Source organism: Carassius gibelio, chromosome B1 (genome assembly GCF_023724105.1).
Source record: "Carassius gibelio isolate Cgi1373 ecotype wild population from Czech Republic chromosome B1, carGib1.2-hapl.c, whole genome shotgun sequence".
NCBI classification, from domain to species: Eukaryota; Metazoa; Chordata; class Actinopteri; order Cypriniformes; family Cyprinidae; genus Carassius; species Carassius gibelio.
Window position 1 is genome coordinate 18,527,560 of NC_068396.1, and position 20,115 is coordinate 18,547,674.

Sequence of the window (20,115 nt, forward strand, 5' to 3'; positions counted from 1 at the left end):
TATACAGAAGGATGAATGGCATCATGCAGGAACAGGACATGGTGTGCCAACCTGCCTGTTATTCCTGTTCATACCTATACACACCACAAATTTACACAAGCACAGGCCAATATTCATACACAGGTACAAGTAAACATGAATGCACAAGCACACTTATGGAAGCACTCGCCCACACTCTCTTACACATACAAGATTGGCTAAACAGCCATGTGAGTTTGCGGTGGCAGATGGAGGCTGTCAGCATGCCCTGAGTGAGTTGTTCCAAATGAAAGGCACATGAGGTTGTCTTTCCTCTCTGTGATTACTCTCACATGCTCACAGTACTTGGCAGTCTTGAGAAAAGGCTAGGCTGTGCATATCAGCATTTGGGACTGAGAAACGTATTAGGTGTTGGTCACAAATACATTCAACAACACAGGAGCATCAAGCCCCTTTCTATAACTCTGAATGCCGCATGCAACCACTTAGGTTAAATCCGGGTGCTAACCCACATCAGTTCTGGATGGTGTGTTTTCAAAGTCTGACAGCATGTAGAATACATAATGGTATAAGCTCAGGTCAGAGACAGAGGCTGATTCTGAATCTGAATCTGACCCCAGACAAAACGTACCACGTACAAGATTATGATTATCACACTATGACATGACAGGCAAACTTACAGTATTATTCTGTACACACACGAACACTGAAAAAAAAAATAGTTTAAAAGGTGTCATCTCATTCAAAATTCACTTCTACATGTTGTTTGAACTGAAATGTGTGTTGGCACTTGTGTACACAACCACACTATAATGACAAAAATCCACCAAGTGTTTTTTTTTTTTTTTTAATCTTGATAAATTATAACCCCTTTCTCAAATAAAAAATTCTCAGATTCTTGGATGTGTGACATCACACAGACCCAGGCCCCTCCCACAACTGTACTGACTGACAGACTGAGCAGGAGAGTGTAATAGAAATGGTAAGCATGGTACTGTAGTTACATGATTAACAGGAAGGGAGTGTTAATCAGGGCAGGTGCAGGAGGATAGTGTGATGATTTAACGTTACATAAATTAATGAATATTATAATACGATAACATAATCGTTGTCGCTATTATAAAGTCTGTCAGATTTTTACCTACTACACTAGCAACTCAGTCAGCTAAAGTCAAATAACACAGCATAAGCTATTTTGCATTGTTTTTGTAGCTAGGTTAGCAGAGTTAACTTATTAAATTGCAACTTCGACTGACTATTTTAATGTTAACTCTTTAAAACCCATATAGGACATACGGCCTATATGGCATTTTGAAAGCTGTATATTCAACAAAGTAGATATTTTCTCATGTTTCTAATGAATTTCCAATATCATTTATATGCAATATTAATGGCGAGTGAGTAATTTGAATATCATATATATTATTAGGATGTTTTATGTGAGTAATTTGGTAGTATAGTTTGTTTTTCTTTTTTTATGGGAAGTATCTCAACAATGAGAGCTAAATGTTGTTTGGTGTCATATTAAAGAGGGGTTTGTGCTCTTTAAAACAAAGTAGCCTATACTTGCAATTGTAAACTAGTTTTTCTGCTGTCTGGTTCATTGAAAAAAAATTCTTTTTAGAATTAGCAGTATTCTACATCCACATTCTATTGTGTTCTAAAGGATTAACTAGCTTTTATAACATGGAAAACATTGTCCATCTAGAAATCCTGCTCTTCAAGAATACAGGACTATATAACCAAAATGGATCCTTACTAAGTGTACTTTTAATAACTCTTCCAAATAATTGTAATCATCTCTCTCTCTTTGTCCTTATGTATAGTCAAGCCAGGTTGAGTTAGCAGTGGAGAAGGGCACCTTTGATCACCAGGGAGTCACTCAAGAGAGAATGAGTACACTGGTCCACTTGCACTGGTACATTGGTCTATGGCACTTAGTTCTCAGCTTTGTAGGGGTTTTTGGGAATGGAACGGTAGATATGAAAATATACAGGGACCACAAGGATGGTGTACTGGTTGGTTATGTCGGACCGATTGTGATGGGCTGGTCTGAGCAAAAATGCCAGAGCCCTTTTTTTGTCCCAGTCCAGCCCTGAACATTACTATGTGGACAAACTCCTCAGGCCGTACTCAATCAAAAAGACATGATGCTGAGACAGAATGAATCTCTCAATGACCCTGATTTTACAATTGCACAACAGTATTTGAATGTACTAGTTGCTTCAGGTGTGTTTGATTAGGGTTGGAGCTAAACTTTGCAGGACAGTCGATCGCCAGGAACAGGGTTGGGCACTCCTGATTTAGAGTTTTATTTGACCTTTTTGGCCTTTGCAGTTGGACTGCAGTATTTTTGCAGTATCCAAGTGCAGAGAAGAGAAGAGGAGAGCAGTCAAAACCTATTACTTAACATCACTGAATTGCCCTAAATACCTTAATTTATACCAGTAATCAAAACAGAAATAGCTCTTTAAAGTAACTAATGCATGTTACCACTTTTTATTACAGTGCAGAAGAGATATATTAAAAACACTGACAATAAAATACAAAAAAATCTATACTGTAAATATTCTTAAATGTCATTTATTTTCATGATGAAAATGTATTTGCTGCTTGATTTACACAATTACTTGCCATTTGTATTTATTAGTAGATTAGCAGATCCTTTTATCCACAGTGAATTACAGTGCATTCAGGCTATACATTTTTACTTTATTTTTACCAGTATGTGCATTCCCTGGAAATTAAACCCATGACCTTTTCCACTGCTAACACAATGATCTACCACTGAGCCACAGGAACACTGTAAACGCAATAAATAAATAAAAATAAATCTGTAGCAGTTAGAGTAAAATACTGGCAGCTGTGGTTGCCAGAACTTTAACATTTGCAACATTTTTGGTTTTACAGTCTAACTTTAATATATATATATATATATATATATATATATATATATTTCAGTAGCTGACATGTTAATTAACTAACCTACTGAACTTCACATATCTGTTTTGTACCTTAGCAGGTGGTGATGAGAAAGTCACATGATGGATTAAAGCTCATCATTGAACATCAAATGTAAAGTGTCTGAGTGACCTGTCCTGAGTGACCTGTCAACAATCTGACATTGTTTCGACGCCAGAGAAGGGGCAGACAAGAATGGCTCCCGAGAGATTCTTCAATTCTTTCATCTTTACTACAGAGAAGTTACTGTATCTAAGCTGTGCAAGATTAGATGTATCCTGACATGGTCCAACCATGGTTTTCATTTGTAGTTTCTGAACATCCACAAGTGTACCTTAACATCAACAGTGGCAATATTGGAAAAAGCTGAAAGCAGAACACAAAAAGTGTTTTCCATAATTGTACAGAAGACAAAAAAATAAACCGTTATTTCCTGTGAGCAAATTCTTTACTGGTACCTATCCTACATATTTCCTGGTTGCAAAATCAGATGTAAAAGATACAATGAATCTTACAGAGATCATTTTCTTTTTCATTTTTATCTTTCCCACCTTTAGTACTGCTACATATCCCTGCCCTTTCATGTCCCAAGAATGATGTAATCCTTTTCATGTGGAAAGTGCAGGAGTTATGTAAAAAGAGAAGCGTGTGCATGCCGCCTCTTCTGCCCTCTTTCCTTTCTGTGCATGTGAGTGAAAAAAAAAGAGTGACAAGGAGAGAATGACTCTATACTCTATCAATTCTCCCATCATTGGCGTGGGATGCATAAACAAGTACCCCATCAAGCTATTAATCAAGAGCAATTGTATGGCACATCAGAAAGATTAGAAAGTACAATGAGTTGGTAAAATGGTAACTAACACTCAGAAAGATTTGAAGAGCCATGAACAAGGTGTACAAAAGAACAACTGATGGGGAGAAAAACGGTAACAAAGCAAATGATGCACAAAACACTTCTTTTTTTTAATCTGGTCTCTGAACAATTATTTTTTAACCATGCAGTATGTTGTGCAGTTTCTGAATTATCTAACAATCATGAAATATGTAACAGTATGTTCTACTGTCTTATTTATTTTGCAGAAATGTCTGAAAATGTAGAAACTGTTGCACAGTGCAATACCAAGTATTTCTGTGTTCTCTTCTAATCATGCTGGTGGAAATTGTTCAGTGTTTAACATAGAAGAGAGGATAAAAACACAGTGGAAAGAAAAAAGTCATATGGAATTATCCGCCTGCCCTGAATGTTGTGATAATCATGATTTTATGAACGGTGAATATTAACAATGATGGGTTACATCTCCAATGGTTCAAGGCAGACAGTAGTTGTATGATGAAGAAAATGCACCAGTGGGCAGATTGAAGAAGAATTCTCCTTGTTGCATTGATGCTTGTGGACTTTTGTTGCACAATATCACAGCTCCATAACTCGGTCAACATAAAAATATTATACAAATGGTGCAGAAATGAGGCTTGCCAACACTTGTTTATCTGGTCTCTGAACAATTTTTGTAACCATTCAGTCTATTTAGCTATTCTGAATTATCCAGCAAAAATAAAATGTGTATCAGCATGTTCTACTTTATTTCACAGGTCTTATTTATTTCACAGAATTTTCTGAATTTGTCAGAACTGTTGCAGAGTGCAACTTTAATGCCAGGTATTTTCTTTAGTTATAAATTATGAAACAAACTAATTTTAAGGCATTAAAGTCATAAAAAAATTGAGGCATAAAAAAATTGAACTGACTTCACCTCCATACACATTTCGGAGTAAAATGGCTTTCTGAAAAGGGAAAAAAAAGTAGGGACTTGATTTTATCCACTGGTTTTTAACTGGACTGTGAAAAGAGGGATGTTGCGTATCAGAATAGAGGCAAATTTGAATGTGATTGGTTCAACTGCAGTGAGGCTTTGCATATGCCAGCAGGGAGGAGTCCATATACCTGTATATGCATACTGTAGATGAATTATTCACAATAAAGCCAGTAACATGCATTAAGAAAGTTAATCAATTCAAGTCCATTTTGATTTCACATCAGCTCCAAAATCAATCAGCCTATCCAGGTTTTCTGTACCCTATTACTGAACAAAGCATCAGAGCACCTTTTTCAATGTAACTGTTGACTTATTAAAGATGAACATCACAGCTGAGAAAATGAGTTTTGAAAAAACTGGCTGCCTACCTAGAAACATGAAAAACACCCATAATGCATTTTGATTATGGCACCGCCGTTCTGCTATTCTGTCTGTGGGTGAGAATACAAAAATGCTTACTGCTGCTCATTTACATACACTAGCAACAATTTAACAATAAAAAGCTAGTTGAAAACTGTCAAACTTATCCTTTAATGAACAAATAATGTGCCTCCAAATTTCAAAGATTGACCATAGACAAAGAATCTACAGCAAGTTGACCTGACAGAGACCAACAGTTCTTACATCAAATTTTCATAAAGACTAGCCTACTTATCTCTGCATATTTTATTTGTGACACATATGGTACCATTAGGTCTTACTCTTTCCATAATGTATTAATCTAATCATGCTAGGGGCAATATTGTTCCAAGTTTAAAGGGGTCAGAAGATGCGATTTCAAGTTTTCCTTTCTCTTTGGAGTGTTACCAACTGTTTGTGAAAAGATAAGATCCCTAAAGTTGCAAAAAATAAATTTTCAAACCCTTCCAAATCCTAAAACACCTCGTTTTAAAACACCTCCACGTCTGCGTCACTGCGTGGGAAGATTTGCATAATGTTTTCCAAATGTTCACACAAAGAAAGAAGGCATAACTTTGATTCACGCTGTAGTATTGTTGCTGTAGCTTTACTGTGAAGACGCTGTGTGTTTCATTGTGAAAGCAAAAATACTTGGTTTGGCCTTCCAAAGAGGACACGACTAGGGCATAAACTTTTCCGTCACATGCTTGAGGTATTCAGCCAATTAAAATGGTCTGGATAGCTGGCAAATCAGAGCACACCTCACTTTTCAGACCGATGAAAAAGGTGGGGCACAGAGGAGAAACGATCATGTACAGTATGTGGAAAATAATGTGTTTTTTTTTTTTTTACCTTAAACCATATTTAACACACAATTTCATTACACCAAATACACATTAACATGGAACCGAGGATAAGAACACAGTGGAAAGAATAGAGCCCTATGCAGTTGTTTGCTAGAATATTATAAATGAGCTGTGAATATTAACAAAGATGGGCTACAATTCTAATGGTTCACAGCATACAGTAGTTTTATGATGAAGCAAAGACACCAGTGAGTGGAGTGAGGCATCCTCTTGGTTGCTTAGATGCTTGTGTAAAACTTGGACTTTGGATTGCACAGTTATCAAATTAATACCTCAGTTAACACAAATGCATTACACAAATAGTCCAGAAGTATGAATAAGAAGTCAGGTGGGGAGGGTCAAGGGGGAGTCATTGAGCGCTGCTTATGTCATCATGGTGGGTTTTATTATTACAGAAAAACCTTGTTCGGACAATCCTGAACCATAATCATTACTGAACTCAAATCACGAATAGGCTAACCTGTATTTTACAGACACAAGCGCGCGATTTACGTAGAGTGCCCTGATGGCGCCTTGAGGACGTTTTCTTCAGGTGCTTTACATATTCAAAGCATGCATTCGGTTTCCATATCTGATACGTATATTGTGCGAACGCAGTAAAAATAATTAAATGATTTTAGTCAAAAAATAAATAAAATAAATGTTTACATTGCGCGACGATGAACAGCAAAGGCATTAATCAAATTTACATTTCAAATCTATCACAACCAGAGGAATTCTTCCATTAGTTTGAACAGAGAACACTGCAGGAATGTAAACAACACCTTCAATACAATGCGACACTTCCATCTCATCACCATCAACAATACTATCAACACCAAGACGATAATGTATTGTCAAGCCGATGTATATATAGCCTAATTGATGCATCAGAGAAAAGAAAGTTTTTATCCTTTTTTTTTTTCAAGTCAGGTAACTGGAGCTGCGCTTATTCAAATCATCACTGTCAGAGATGCAAACGATTCTTCAAAGACGCAGAGGCGTGATTTGACATAACCAGCGCTCCAAATGTAGCATACAAATGCGTATTCTCTGATCGAATAAACGACATAAAATAATTAGTAATGTCAAGTGAATGACACGAGGAGGACCCTCGATCAATAAAATATTCGATTGGTTCGCTATGAACGGCGCGCAAAAGCGAAGCCTTCGTAAATAGGTTAAGCCGCTCTATATACATCTAGCACGAGCAGAATAAATCCGAGTCGAAACACAAAACAAAACGGATACACAATTACAAACCTTTGCTTTCTTCCCTTTCATCCTGATTCTCCTCAGCCGTCGCTTCTGGTTTCATCCCATCCATTTGGAAAAGAGTAGGTTGGATACACTTCCCTTTTGCCTGGTCTCTCTTTCTCCAATATATAGGAGTATATTTTACAGCCCACTTCAAATTTGTTTTGTCAGAACGGATTTCTGGCAGATAATTGATTCATAAACGATACGAGCTCAGCCGAGTATCTCGCGTAAAAGAAGACTACAAGCAGATACGCGGAGGCGAGAGAATCCGTGAGAGGCGAGGAAAAACAGCCACTCCACTGCCAGTCAGGTTGACATAAACAGATAGCCCCAGCTGTAAACAGTCACACATGCTCTCTCTCTCCGTCCCCCTCCCAACCCGAATTGATGGGAGGACAGAAAGAATATATTGTACTTATTAGGATTGGGGTTACAGAGATATGAATTAAAAGTGATGTGTGCTAAATGAAAACTTAAAGACACAAAGATACTTCACCTTTTATTTTATTCTAAACATCAACACTTAAATGGTGGGTGCCCCCGTTTTTTTAATAATAATAAAACAATGGTCAAACAGAGAAATACCATCTGTCTGGAATCCTCTTAAACAGTATTAATTCTCAAGCACATGACCTTCTGCTGCATTCAGCTAAACAAAAGACTTACATACTGGTAAAGTACAACTGTCACACTAAATACCATCTCTATCATTACCATTTAAGGACCTTAAAAACCCAGAGGGTATATATGAGGTCTTATTTCAACAGTCCCCTTGTTAAAAAGCAGATACTTTGTCGCATTAAATCCTGATCCTGAAATAGATGGCACCCTATATTTTCTCGATATTAAGCATTTAGTTTGCTTTACTGATAAAACACTTATGTAAGTAGACCTAATTGTATTATACAAGGAAATGACCCATACATTTTCTCGATAGTGTTGTATGTATCACCTAAGACTTTACACCATTTTGTGTTTGGTAAAACTTTAATCTTCATTCATTTAATCACAATGAATGTGCACAGTATACTTGTACAAGACTTATACTAATAACATGGATGTGATTAATAGCATAGCTGTAAAGTAAACTTAGTGTAATTTCTAAATGTCTGGATTTTAGCATTAATTTGTTTATCTCTTATTGTTTCTCACAAATGCCTGCATGCTCTTGGCCAAACTACTTTTCAGTTAATACCTACAGCAAATATGACAACAAAACCAGAACCCAGGAAAAATAGGATGCATGGTCACCCTATAGTACACGGTAAAGAGTGATGGACCTGCATTTGTTACCCTACAGATATTGCTACCTTTAACCCAAAACATTTAGTTTTGTTGGTATAATGCATTTAGTTTGCTTTACTGATAAAACACTTATGTAAGTAGACCTAATTGTATTATACAAGGAAATGACCCATACATTTTCTCGATAGTGTTGTATGTATCACCTAAGACTTTACACCATTTTGTGTTTGGTAAAACTTTAATCTTCAGTTTATCAAAATTATTTTTTATTATACACTAATGTGTAAAAACAATAGGCTTTTGTCACACAAAAAATGGCAACATCTAATTAAGTGGTTCTATTTAAGTCAAAAATATTATTTAATATTGCTGATTTATACCAACAAAACTACTTGATATGGGTTATATGATGTACAAATACATATTTAAAGTAACACTTGCAGCAGTGCATAAAAATACAAAAGTGTACTGAGAAAGGCGTAAAGAGATCTCATTAAAACACCTTCCTTCCTCAGGCATCAAAAACACAGCAGGTAAAGGAATGTAAGTGGTAGTGGTTGTGCTGTAAACAACCTCAAACATCTGGTTGTAATTTATAGTTCTTACCTCCTTTAAAGTATCACATTTTACAAGCAATTTAGGATGAAATATACAGTTTGTGTCAACAAATTTGAGCCTATATCTTTTACTTCCTGGAAGGGTGCTTGAACTGAAACAACCTTGGTGGAAAAGAAGAGATTAGAAGATCTTTATCTTCACTTCTCACTAAAATTACAGTATATATTGTAATGGACTGAGGTGTTATAAGAACAAATCAGGAGGAGGACTTTTGTGTATTTACACTTGAAAGATATATGGCCTAACATTAATTAGTTCCAAAGACAATTTTCAGATAGGCACCAAATGAAATCTCAGAGGTGCATATTTTCTTTTTTATTTCTCAAGTCTCATTTAAGACTATTTGACAGGGGAGGGGGCAAGACTATATAGGAATATAGGACAATAATCTCTAAATTAGTAGGTCACCGCCACAGATTAAGTGTTTGTCTGGTAGATGAGAAATTGTGTCTTGCACAGTTTATCTTCTCATCATCAAAAAAAACAACAACAAAAAAAAACATATACAACACTTAGTAAAAACTCGCAAAGTTATCAAGCTATTATCAGAGAACTGGGTTATTATTCTTTATTTAATAGGTGTAACCACCACAACACACTTTGGCCTAACTGGTCCCCAACCTTTTTTAATAAGCACAAAATCATAAGATACTGGCCAAGGTGTCAAATTTGCAAACCTTGTTAAATTTTGTAGAAATTTGTTTACACTTTCATGAAAGAACAAATTTGTTCATTGTCGAAAAAGCCAGACTAAATCAGTTATGTTTTAGTGTGTGAAACACAAACACACACACACACATACACACTTTTCCAGGGGGTGAAAACTTTTTTTATAGGAATTGTAGTCCTGCCAAGTTTTTACTGCAAAGCCTTGGAGCTTTTTAAGCCTTGAATTTTTTTAGAGAGATACTCTCTCTTTTTCAGGTCAATGTAAAATGCAGGCTCTTGGTCAAAAAGAAAAGTATGTTTTATCTATTTGTCTATGAAAGTTGAATTGTTCTCTATACACCCTCAGAGTAGGCTACAACAGCCCACTCTCCCTCAAAATAACAACATAATCCCTCATGGCTGTGTAGTTTAATTATTCTGTTCGCTATTTATTAACAGGGACAATAGCTACATTTGAGGTCTCTACAGAAGCTCAGAGTAAGAGCCATTTAGCTGACAATAGAGAAATAATGGATGAACGTTGGCTGCAATTTGTGTTGCAGATATTCATAATGCCAACAAACTGTCAACCACTGAAAGCCTTCAATAAACATGGTTTATGACTGATTTGAGTTTTAGACGATGTTAATTATTCATAACAGCAGAACCAGCTGTGGGTAAAAGACAAGAAATAATGTGATTGTACATCAGAAAAAAATTTTTGGGAAATATCGATGTTCATGCAGTGTTTAAATTACCACAAAGGAAAAAGTAGAAAAATTAATAAATAAATAAATAAATAATAATAAATTAAAGATTAGTAAAATTTAAAAGAAATAGTACAGACAAAAAAGAAACCAAAAGATAACATTAAATTACATCGTACACATTAAATTCTTAATCTGATTTGTTTTGGGTTTTTTTATTTGTTTGTTTTAGCACATGGTCTGAGTAAAGAAATGTTATGTATTCCTGTTGAACAAAGCAATATTTCCTTTTATATATGTACTTCTTACCCATAATAAAATTTTATTACAATTGGTGGAGATGTCTTTCAAGCTTTGTCAAATAAGCAGCCCACTGTGTACGGGACAAACTATGGAAAATTTTTACAATTTTAACTTATTAAAAAAACCAATGGCCTATTCACATTCAAAGCATATTTTCACTGGAACAATGGCATAACTCCAGTGCACCCTCCAGATGGTCTGCATTTCAAGTATCAGAAGTACAGTATGCAAGAGAAGAAAGTTCAAGATGCTAATTTCATTAATAACTCCAATTAAGAACCCAAAAAACATAATCTCTAGCTTCACATTCATCTTATGTCCCGGATTGTAAAACCGTCGTCCCTGTTAATCACTATGTGGGTGGAGTTTTGACGGCGACGGAAGGGTCGACTGCTCCTTCTCTTTCTCCTGATAAGCCTTCGATCAGTCAGAAACCACACCTCATACTCGTCAGCACTGATCGTTTCATGTGTGTGTCTCCGTTAAATGTTCATCAGCCACAGCTGTCACTCATCATCCGGTCCCTATTTATTGCCCTGTCTTTCATCTTGTGTTTGTCAGATCATTGTTTGATGTTCCCTGTTGTATGCCTGGTTCCTCGTTCCTGTTTATCGCCTCGTTGGATTCTCACACCTCTGGAAACCCCATCCTCTCCACTTAACAACCAGATTGCTCATCTCGGTTCCTGCATCACGCTCTACTGCTGCCTCATCTCACCACTACTTCCTGGACACCTGTGACATCATCTCTCTCCATCTAGTTGTTCCTGCTGATTACCACTGTTCTCTTGTGCAACTCCTCATTAAAACTATCATTTACTTGCAATTGCTTCCTCACCCTCCTTACCATTACACTTTAATGCTGTTTCCAGACAACTCAGTGTTTCATGTGGGTTAGCAAAACACTTACCCACATGAAACATGTTAGTGCATCTGGTTATTTCATTTTGCCAGACCACTAATATAAATAATGGATGTTCATCCCTGTTCTGAACGAGTCAGTCTTTTGTTCGTTATCTGGCTTGGCTCAATGTTCATCTTCAGTTCTCTCTTCACAGCAGTTCAGTCAGTGAGTGTACTGTTTGAGTAAATTAATTAGTCCGGGATAATGGTTTGTTTTAACTCAGAGGGAGTGTCAGCCACATTAAAAAAAGTTAACAGCTTAAGTAATTTGCGGATTAATGCTTAATGGAGACGCGAAACGTTTTAAACGATTTGGTGAGCTGGTTCAAAAAGATCCGGTAACATCGAATAATTCGTTCATGAACCGGATATCACAAACTGCTATGTTTTGAACTCTCTCACAACAGGCACGGATGAGAAGACAATGCTGAATAAAGTCGTAGTTTTTGCTATTTTTGGACCAAAATGTATTTTTGATGCTTCAAAAAATTCTAATTGACCCTCTGTGATGTCACATGGACTACTTAGATGATGTTTTTATTACCTTTCATGGACAGTATACTGTGCACACAGTTTCAATGGAGGGAGCACTCTGACTAAATAAAAAATATCTTAAACTGTGTTCTGAAGATAAACGGAGGTCTTACTGGTTTGGAATGACATGAGGGTGAATTATTAATAACATAATTCTGATTATTGTGTGAACTAACCCTTTACAGGGGTCATATGATGCGATTTCAAGTTTTCCTTTCTCTTTGGAGTGTTACAAGCTGTTCCTGAATAAATAATATCCCCTAAAATTGCAAAGACTAAAGTGTCAAACCCAAAGAGATATTATTTATAAAAGTTAGGACTCATCCACACCCTCCTCAAATGCTTAATTTAAACATGCCCCCACATGTCTATGTCACGATGTGGAAAGATTTGCATAACGCACCCCAAAATGTTCACTCAAAGAAAGGTGGTGTAACTTTATTGTTGCTGCCATTTTGTGGAAATGCTGTGTGTTTCATTGCGAAAGCAAAAATACTTTGTTTTGCCTTCCAAAAGAGGACACGACTAGAAATCAGTGGTTAAGTTGTATTTACAACACTATTCATATTCAGATGTGTGCAACGCATTTTATAGAGGACTGTTTCCTGATGCTGGAATAGGATACTACAATGACGGCTGTTTTGACTCACAGCCTGTGGGTATGTTGTCATTTTTAAAGGATTTGCCACTGATGATTTAAACGTGAGTTTTGAGCAGTTAGGAGTAGCGCTTGAAGTTTGTCGTTTCTCCGATCACAAATGGAGAGATAGTTTTATGTTTATGTGGTGCAATGCAATGCAGTGTGTAAAAAGACAGTATAAGTCATTATAATCCATAATTATGTCCCCACTGTATGCAACAAATTTCTAGTTTATAATGGGTTTTAATATTTTTGTCTTCTTGCACCAGTGTTCTGACCAGGACACAACATCACAATATGGTAAGGGGTGTAACATTTCCATTACACGCTTGGGGCATTCTGCAAACCCAACGCACCGAATAGCTGGCCAATCAGAGCACACCTCGATTTTTAGACCGATCAGCTTTGTACAAATCTACGTGTTTTAGAAAAGGCAGGGCATAGAGGAGAATAATGTGTTTTTTGAACCTTAAACCACATAACACATTTCATTATACCAAATACACAAATATTTTTAGCAACATCATATGACCCCTTTAAGACAAAATTCACTTCCATATGATATGTGGCGCTGTTCGACAATCGCAACTTTAAAAGGCCTACTAACCAGCTCTCTGATGAGAGAGGTAAAAGAAATACAATGTCATGTGGCCTAAATAGCACAACATACATAATGAACATATGAACATATGGAATGAACTCAATCTGGAATGTCTCAGTCTGCATATTTTTTTTCAAACTCAGAAGAGATCCAAAAAAGAGATCCACCAAAAATTTTGGATTTTCAAAGTGTGAATACTAGTATTCCGAATCAGAAAGACCTATATTATTGCCAAGTGTGTTCACACGCACAAGCAATTTTTATTAGTGTTAGGAGCTTCTGCTACAGAAAATACAAACAAAGTGCAGACATACATAAAATAATAGAAAAGAAAGGAAATTATAAATAACAATAGCAATAAAAATTTACAGAAAAAGGAAAAATGTCCCTAGACTAAACTGTGGATGTGCATATGTGCTATTTACAGATTATAATGAGTTATTTACAATGTGCAGTGCTGAGTGTGTACTGAGTACTGAGTACTATATATATATATATATATATATATATATATATATATATATATATATATATATATATATATATATATATAAAATGGAAATCTATTTGGAAATCCAGACATGTGGTTGGTCTAGTCTAGATGATTTGAGACAGAACAACCAGTTGGACACATCTCTCCAGTAATGAGCCCATTACTGTTTTTTTTTATGTTCCCTGACTAAAGAGTTAATGTGGAAATGGTTATAGCACACTGAAAGGTTTCCTTTTGAAGTCCTGTAAAAAAAAAAGAAAAAGGATTTAAAGTTAACAGACAGAGCCAAGTCCTGTTCCACTTCAGTGAGACCAGAGTGATGCCTTAGATGTAAAAGTTTAGGAAGAGAGAGATGCAAGTTAAGGGTGAAGTGTTTCATTTGTTAAAATACTGTCTCGTAGTTTATTATACAGAACAACTTTAAGTAATCCATAGGTAGGTTTTCTCCAAAACATTGCTCTACAGTATGTGTTTGAGCAGCCCGACGTACAGTAGCAACACTGGCTTAACCAACATACTCTATTTACTATAAAATCATCATCAAAGAATCAATATACATTTAAACAGAACAACAAAAGAAAGACAAAAGCTCATGTGCTCCTGTAATTTGTACCGCTAACTGCCCCTGACTAACCCAAGATCTTTATGCAATCCACTTGGCCGATTTAAATAAATAATTTAGTCATGTGGCACAGAATAGGCTACTGCTGTTTAATACCAACGTAACTCATGACAGTGTCTCTATAGCAACATGTTAGCACTGCTGAAAGACAAAAGTAGGAACGTGCGAGAGGTTTTAATCATTCAAAACTGCTATGAACCAACACTCTGGTATATACAAACCTGATTCCAAAAAAGTTTGGACACTGTACAAACTTGTGAGCAAAAAAGGAATGGAATAATTTAAATTTAAATCTCATGAACTTATATTTTATACACAATAGAATATAGATAACATATCAAATGTTGAAAGTGAAAAAATTTGAAATGTCATGCCAAATTTTGGCTCATTTTGGATTTCATGAGAGCTACACATTCCAAAAAAGTATAAGAGGCCAGAAAAGTTAAATGTACATATAAGGAACAGCTGGAGGACCAATTTCCACTTAATTTGCAACTTATTAGGTCAATTGGCAACATGGTTGGGTATAAAAAGAGCCTCTAAGAGTGGCAGTGTCCCTCAGAAGTCAAGATGGGCAGAGGATCACCCATTCCCCCAATGCTGCGGCAAAAAATTGTGGAACAATATCAGAAAGAGGTTTCTCAGTGAAAATTTGCAAAGTGTTTGAAGTAATCATCATCTGCAGTGCTTAATATCATCTAAAGATTCAGAGAATCTGGAACAATCTCTGTGCGTAAGGGTCAAGGCTGGAAAATCATACTGGATGCCCGTGATCTTCGGGCCCTTAGACGGCACTGCATCACATACAGGAATGATAATGTAATGGAAATCACAACATGGACTAAGGAATACTTCCAGAAAACATTGTGCAATTCAACATGCAATTCGCCGTTGCCGGCTAAAACTCTATAAGTCAAAAAAGAAGCCATATCTAAACATGATCCAGAAGCGCAGGTGTTTTCTCTGGGCCAAGGCTCATTTAAAATGGACTGTGGCAAAGTGGAAAACTGTTCTGTGGTCAGATGAATCAAAATTTGAAGTTCGTTTTGGAAAACTGAGGCGCCATGTCATCCGTACTAAAGAGGACAAGGACAACACAAGTTGTTATCAGTGCTCAGTTCAGAATCCTGCATCTCTGATGGTATGGGGTTGCATGAGTGTGTGTGGCATGGGCAGCTTACACATCTGGAAAGGCACCATCAATGCTGATAGGTATATCCAAGTTCTAGAACAACATGTGCTCCCAACCAGACGTCGCCTCTTTCGGGGAGACTTGCATTTTCCAACATGACAATGCCAGACCACAATACTGCATCAATTACATCATGGCTGTGTAGAAGAAGGATATGAGTACAGAAATGGCCAGCCTGCAGTCCAGATCTTTGACCTATAGAAAATATTTGGCTCATCATAAAGAGGAAGATGTGACAAAGAAGACCTAAGACAGTTGAGCTACCAGAAGCCTGTATTCGACAAGAATGGGACAACATCCCTATTCCTAAACTTGAGCATCTTGTCTCCTCAGTCCCCAGACATTTGCAGACTGTTATAAAAAGAAGAGGGGATGCTACAAACTGGTAAAAATGTCCCAACTTTTTTGTGATGTATTGATGCCATGAAATTTAAAATCAACTTATTTTTCCCTTAAAATTATACATTTTCTCAGTTCAAACATTTGATATGTCATCTACTGTATGTTGTATTCTGAATAAAATATTGAAATGTGAAACTTCCACATCATTGCATTCTGTTTTTATTTACAATTTGCACAGTGCCCCAACTTTTTTGGAATCAGGTTTGTACATACAGTATTCCATATACAGTATCTGGTTTAATCTTATTTATTTCTCATAACATCTTCAGTAGTTTTAACTTTTTTAGATTGCAGCTACATTTTAAAATGGTATTGTAACTCATAATGGTATAGATAACTCATCAACATTCATATTCAGAAATGTTAGTATTGAAATTGTACTGTTGTTCTGTAAAATAAAATATTAAGATAGCAATGATGATATTAATAATAACAAAACTTCATTAATACATTTATTATAACATTCACACATAGTGTTCAAATTGGGATCTAAAATATTTTCTAATGTTTTAAAACAATTTTCTTCTGCTCAGCAAGGCTGCATTTATTTGTACAGTAAAAAATTTACCTGATTTAAGAAGGGGGTCTCAAAAATGGCTAAAAAAATTACTTATTTTACTGATCAATTTTAAGTTAAATTGTGCTTTGTTGGTATAATTTCTTCTAAAATGTAAAAAAAAAAAAATGTTCAGTGTTAAGTTAATATTAAATATTTTTAAATTGTTGTAACACATATGTAGGTCAGCGATTCATCGGTTAAATTCAGGCATATAACATGAAACCTTTTTACACTAAATGCCTGGCCTGGTGCCAGCCTGGCTGGACTTAAATTATTTACGATACCCGTGCGAGCCTCAAAGGAGACATGAAACCCCCCACATTCCCGAACACACACACCAACTTTTCTTAATAATAAAGTCCTTAATAATATGTATCTGGAATAGCTTTGTGTTGCATAAAATGGTTAATCCTTGTTATGCGAGGATTATAATTTTACTATCTTATAAATTGGAAAGGTTCCTCCTCATTTTAATGTTCTCAAATAGAACCATGGGTTGTAACCCCACTCCTTTGCAGGTCATAAAACTTTATGACCCCACTGGGAAACAGGACAGGAAGAAGCCAAGTCACTGGCATCTTTTCTCAATGTATCCTAAACTATTACTTTTTCAGTGTGGTCTCAATGTATTAAGTATTGTTTTTTTGGTGCATTTAGATGTTTCCCATATAAATTGAGACTATCTGCAATTTATTAGCGTGTGTTAATCTTTGTGTGTAAATGTGTGTAATTCTGTATTTGAATGTAACTTAGTGTTTCTATCAGTTATATATGTACTGTTTGGTGTTTTTGGAATTGTCATGTTGTGACCCAACTATCCACCTGTATAAAAGGTGTGTAAAAATGTATTAATCTTGAATTACGAACTTGCTAGAATATCACTGCTGAGATCTGACAAACCTAAGTTATTAGGGTGGGTGTTTCCACAGAGACAAAGGAACTTTTTCCCGCTTCAGATCGCGGACGTTCATTGGTTGTTCACGCGGACAGAGGCGTGAACCATCTCAAGCCATAAGAGCTGACCGAACAAGGTCCGCCCGCTCTTCGTTCTCTTACTCCCTTCCCTCCTGCTTAGACCCTGGTTGCTTCCGCTCGTCCCTCCGAGCGGCCTCGGGCCGCTCTAACATCGCCGTCCCTCTCAGCCGGGAGGCTGAGAGGCTGAGAGGACAGCCATTCTCATGGCTCCTTCGGAAGCTTTCGTTTTCGTTGTTTTCTTTTCTTTTCTTTACTAAGTTTATTCGCCTCTCCACACGAGGAAGACGAATTCTGAAACACTGCCTTGTTAAAACTTTCAAATACCGCGCGATCCCACAGCAGCCCGGAAGATGAACGAACACCCCTTGCCACAAAGGACCACGCTGCTCCATGCTCACGCCAAGCTCCAGCGCAGCTCACACGCGTGTCGCCGGTCTCACGCCACACACACTGGACACTTGCAAGTATCGTTTTCTATGGAGATTTAAATGCTGCTTTAAAGTTGGTCTATGATTTGATTCGTGTTGGCTTCTAAGGGTTACTGTCTGTGACTTTCATACCTGATCTCTCTCTCTTTCTCTCTCTCTCTTTCTCTCCCTTATTTGGATTCCGTTATGTCTTGTACAAAGTTTACTGTCTGTATTGTCTTAAGCGTATTTACTCTGTGTGATTTGTAGTTTGATGTATTATTAGTTCAATTATTAAAAACCAATATATTCATGATTGCCTCCGAACCGCTCACATTACGAGTCAATGAAGTGTGATCTTTAGCTACAAGCTTTAAATTTAGAAACTAAATTTATCATAATGATAGGGTAATGTTTTCATGGCCAGAGAATATTTTTCCTTAAATTATAAGAAGTGATAACTTTATTGAAAATTGATAAGTTAATCTTACGGCCATTTGCTGGACAAACCACAGTTTGATTTGCAGTAATTTACAGTAAGAGATATCACAATAATTGATATGAAGAATGGAATATTGACATATTAATGAGTAAATTACAGTGCCCTGTAATGAGTTATTGATGATTGCAATTCAGCTATATTTCATAATCAATAAAATTTAGTTTAACTGTAATATGAGATAATCATATTCCTGATTAATTATTCAAATTCCCTATATATCATTTGAGTTCATTATTATGTACAACCCAGTGCAGCTACATTATTGGTGGAGAATGCGGGCATTTCAAACGTCGTTTTGTGAGCAATCAATCTGTGTATATGGTTTTTAATAATTTCTGCAGGTGCACTATGAAATTATGTACTTGTGAGATAAGTCGCAAGACGCGAACTCTATAGGACCGGTATACGGTGTATTTAAACTGACCAGTGTAACCTTTTAAATGTTTGGTTGACTGTACTTTATTTTAATAATGAACAGACTGTGATGTAAGTTTGAAATTAGAATGCACTTTAGATGTTCTGTGTCATTTATACCAAACACAAATGTTGCTGGTTGCTAGTGTGTTTGCAGCACTACTGTTATTTATTTTTTATATATTTATTTTTTTATATTTTTCAGTTTAATTGTTTTTTATTTCTAAAATTGTATTTATTTAAATGTATATGTTCCAACAAACTTGAAAAATTCTACTTGATAAATGTAAATGCTCTAAAACTTTTATGTAAATGATTGACACACACACACACACACATATATATATAGATAGCACATAGACAGCAATGTTGGAGAATCAGCTCTGACAAGTGCACAGAGATTAGATCATAGTGAAACTGGCCGTAATTCCGCTATCTAAACACCAGAGGGAACTCGTGGTTTAGAAGTTTCAAGTTACGCCCTGCCTTCTGATTCCAGCTTGCATGAGTGCAAGTCCGCCATCCCGTGGCCGTTTCAGATAATGCGCTCTGATAGCTAATTTCTAATCCCCTGTGATGTATTGAATTAGCTGTCTAAATTCTGAACAATTATTTGCATTTACAGCTTTGCTCGTGCGAATATCATTACAGGGAAACACAAGAATTTTCCCTTTACATTTACTTTGAATTTGGTTCAAACATGATTTGAATTAAAAAGTAATTGTTTAATAGTTAAAATCTAGATGTTCAGGTCAACCACTGATTGACCCACTTAGAAGATAAGCCATCTAGTGGCAGTCAGTTAACAGCTTGCAGCTCTCTGATCTCCCTTTTCCATTCTGTTTTGAATTGCATGTCCACTTTTACCCTTTTTGATTAATTTCACCCTGTTTAATTAATTTCATAATTATTAATGATATCTTACAGCTATCATTGGTTATTATATGATATTATTCAGATTTTCCTTTTAATTCTTACATGCTTATTTTAAATTTTGATTTAAACCAGTTTTGAATTTTTAATTTGAATTAAGTTTTCTGCTCACCAGGTTAAGCACAGAGAGGCAGTACTTCCCCCCCCCCCCCCCCTTGTG

General features: G+C 36.1%; 1 protein-coding gene across 4 annotated transcripts in view; it reads right to left on the reverse strand.

Moving 5' to 3' along the window:
• gpm6ba (glycoprotein M6Ba) overlaps positions 1-20,115 on the reverse strand; it is a 77,078-nt gene that overhangs the window by 31,229 nt on the left and 25,734 nt on the right. For 2 of the 4 annotated variants that reach the window (XM_052547111.1, XM_052547113.1), the window contains exon 1: positions 7,262-7,578. The exons of the other annotated variants lie outside the window; for them this stretch is intronic. In XM_052547111.1, the coding sequence (XP_052403071.1) occupies positions 7,262-7,325 (64 nt within the window). In that variant the 5' untranslated portion in view covers positions 7,326-7,578. Of the gene's footprint in view, positions 1-7,261; positions 7,579-20,115 lie in introns of those variants that run through there. 4 annotated transcript variants of the gene reach the window in all.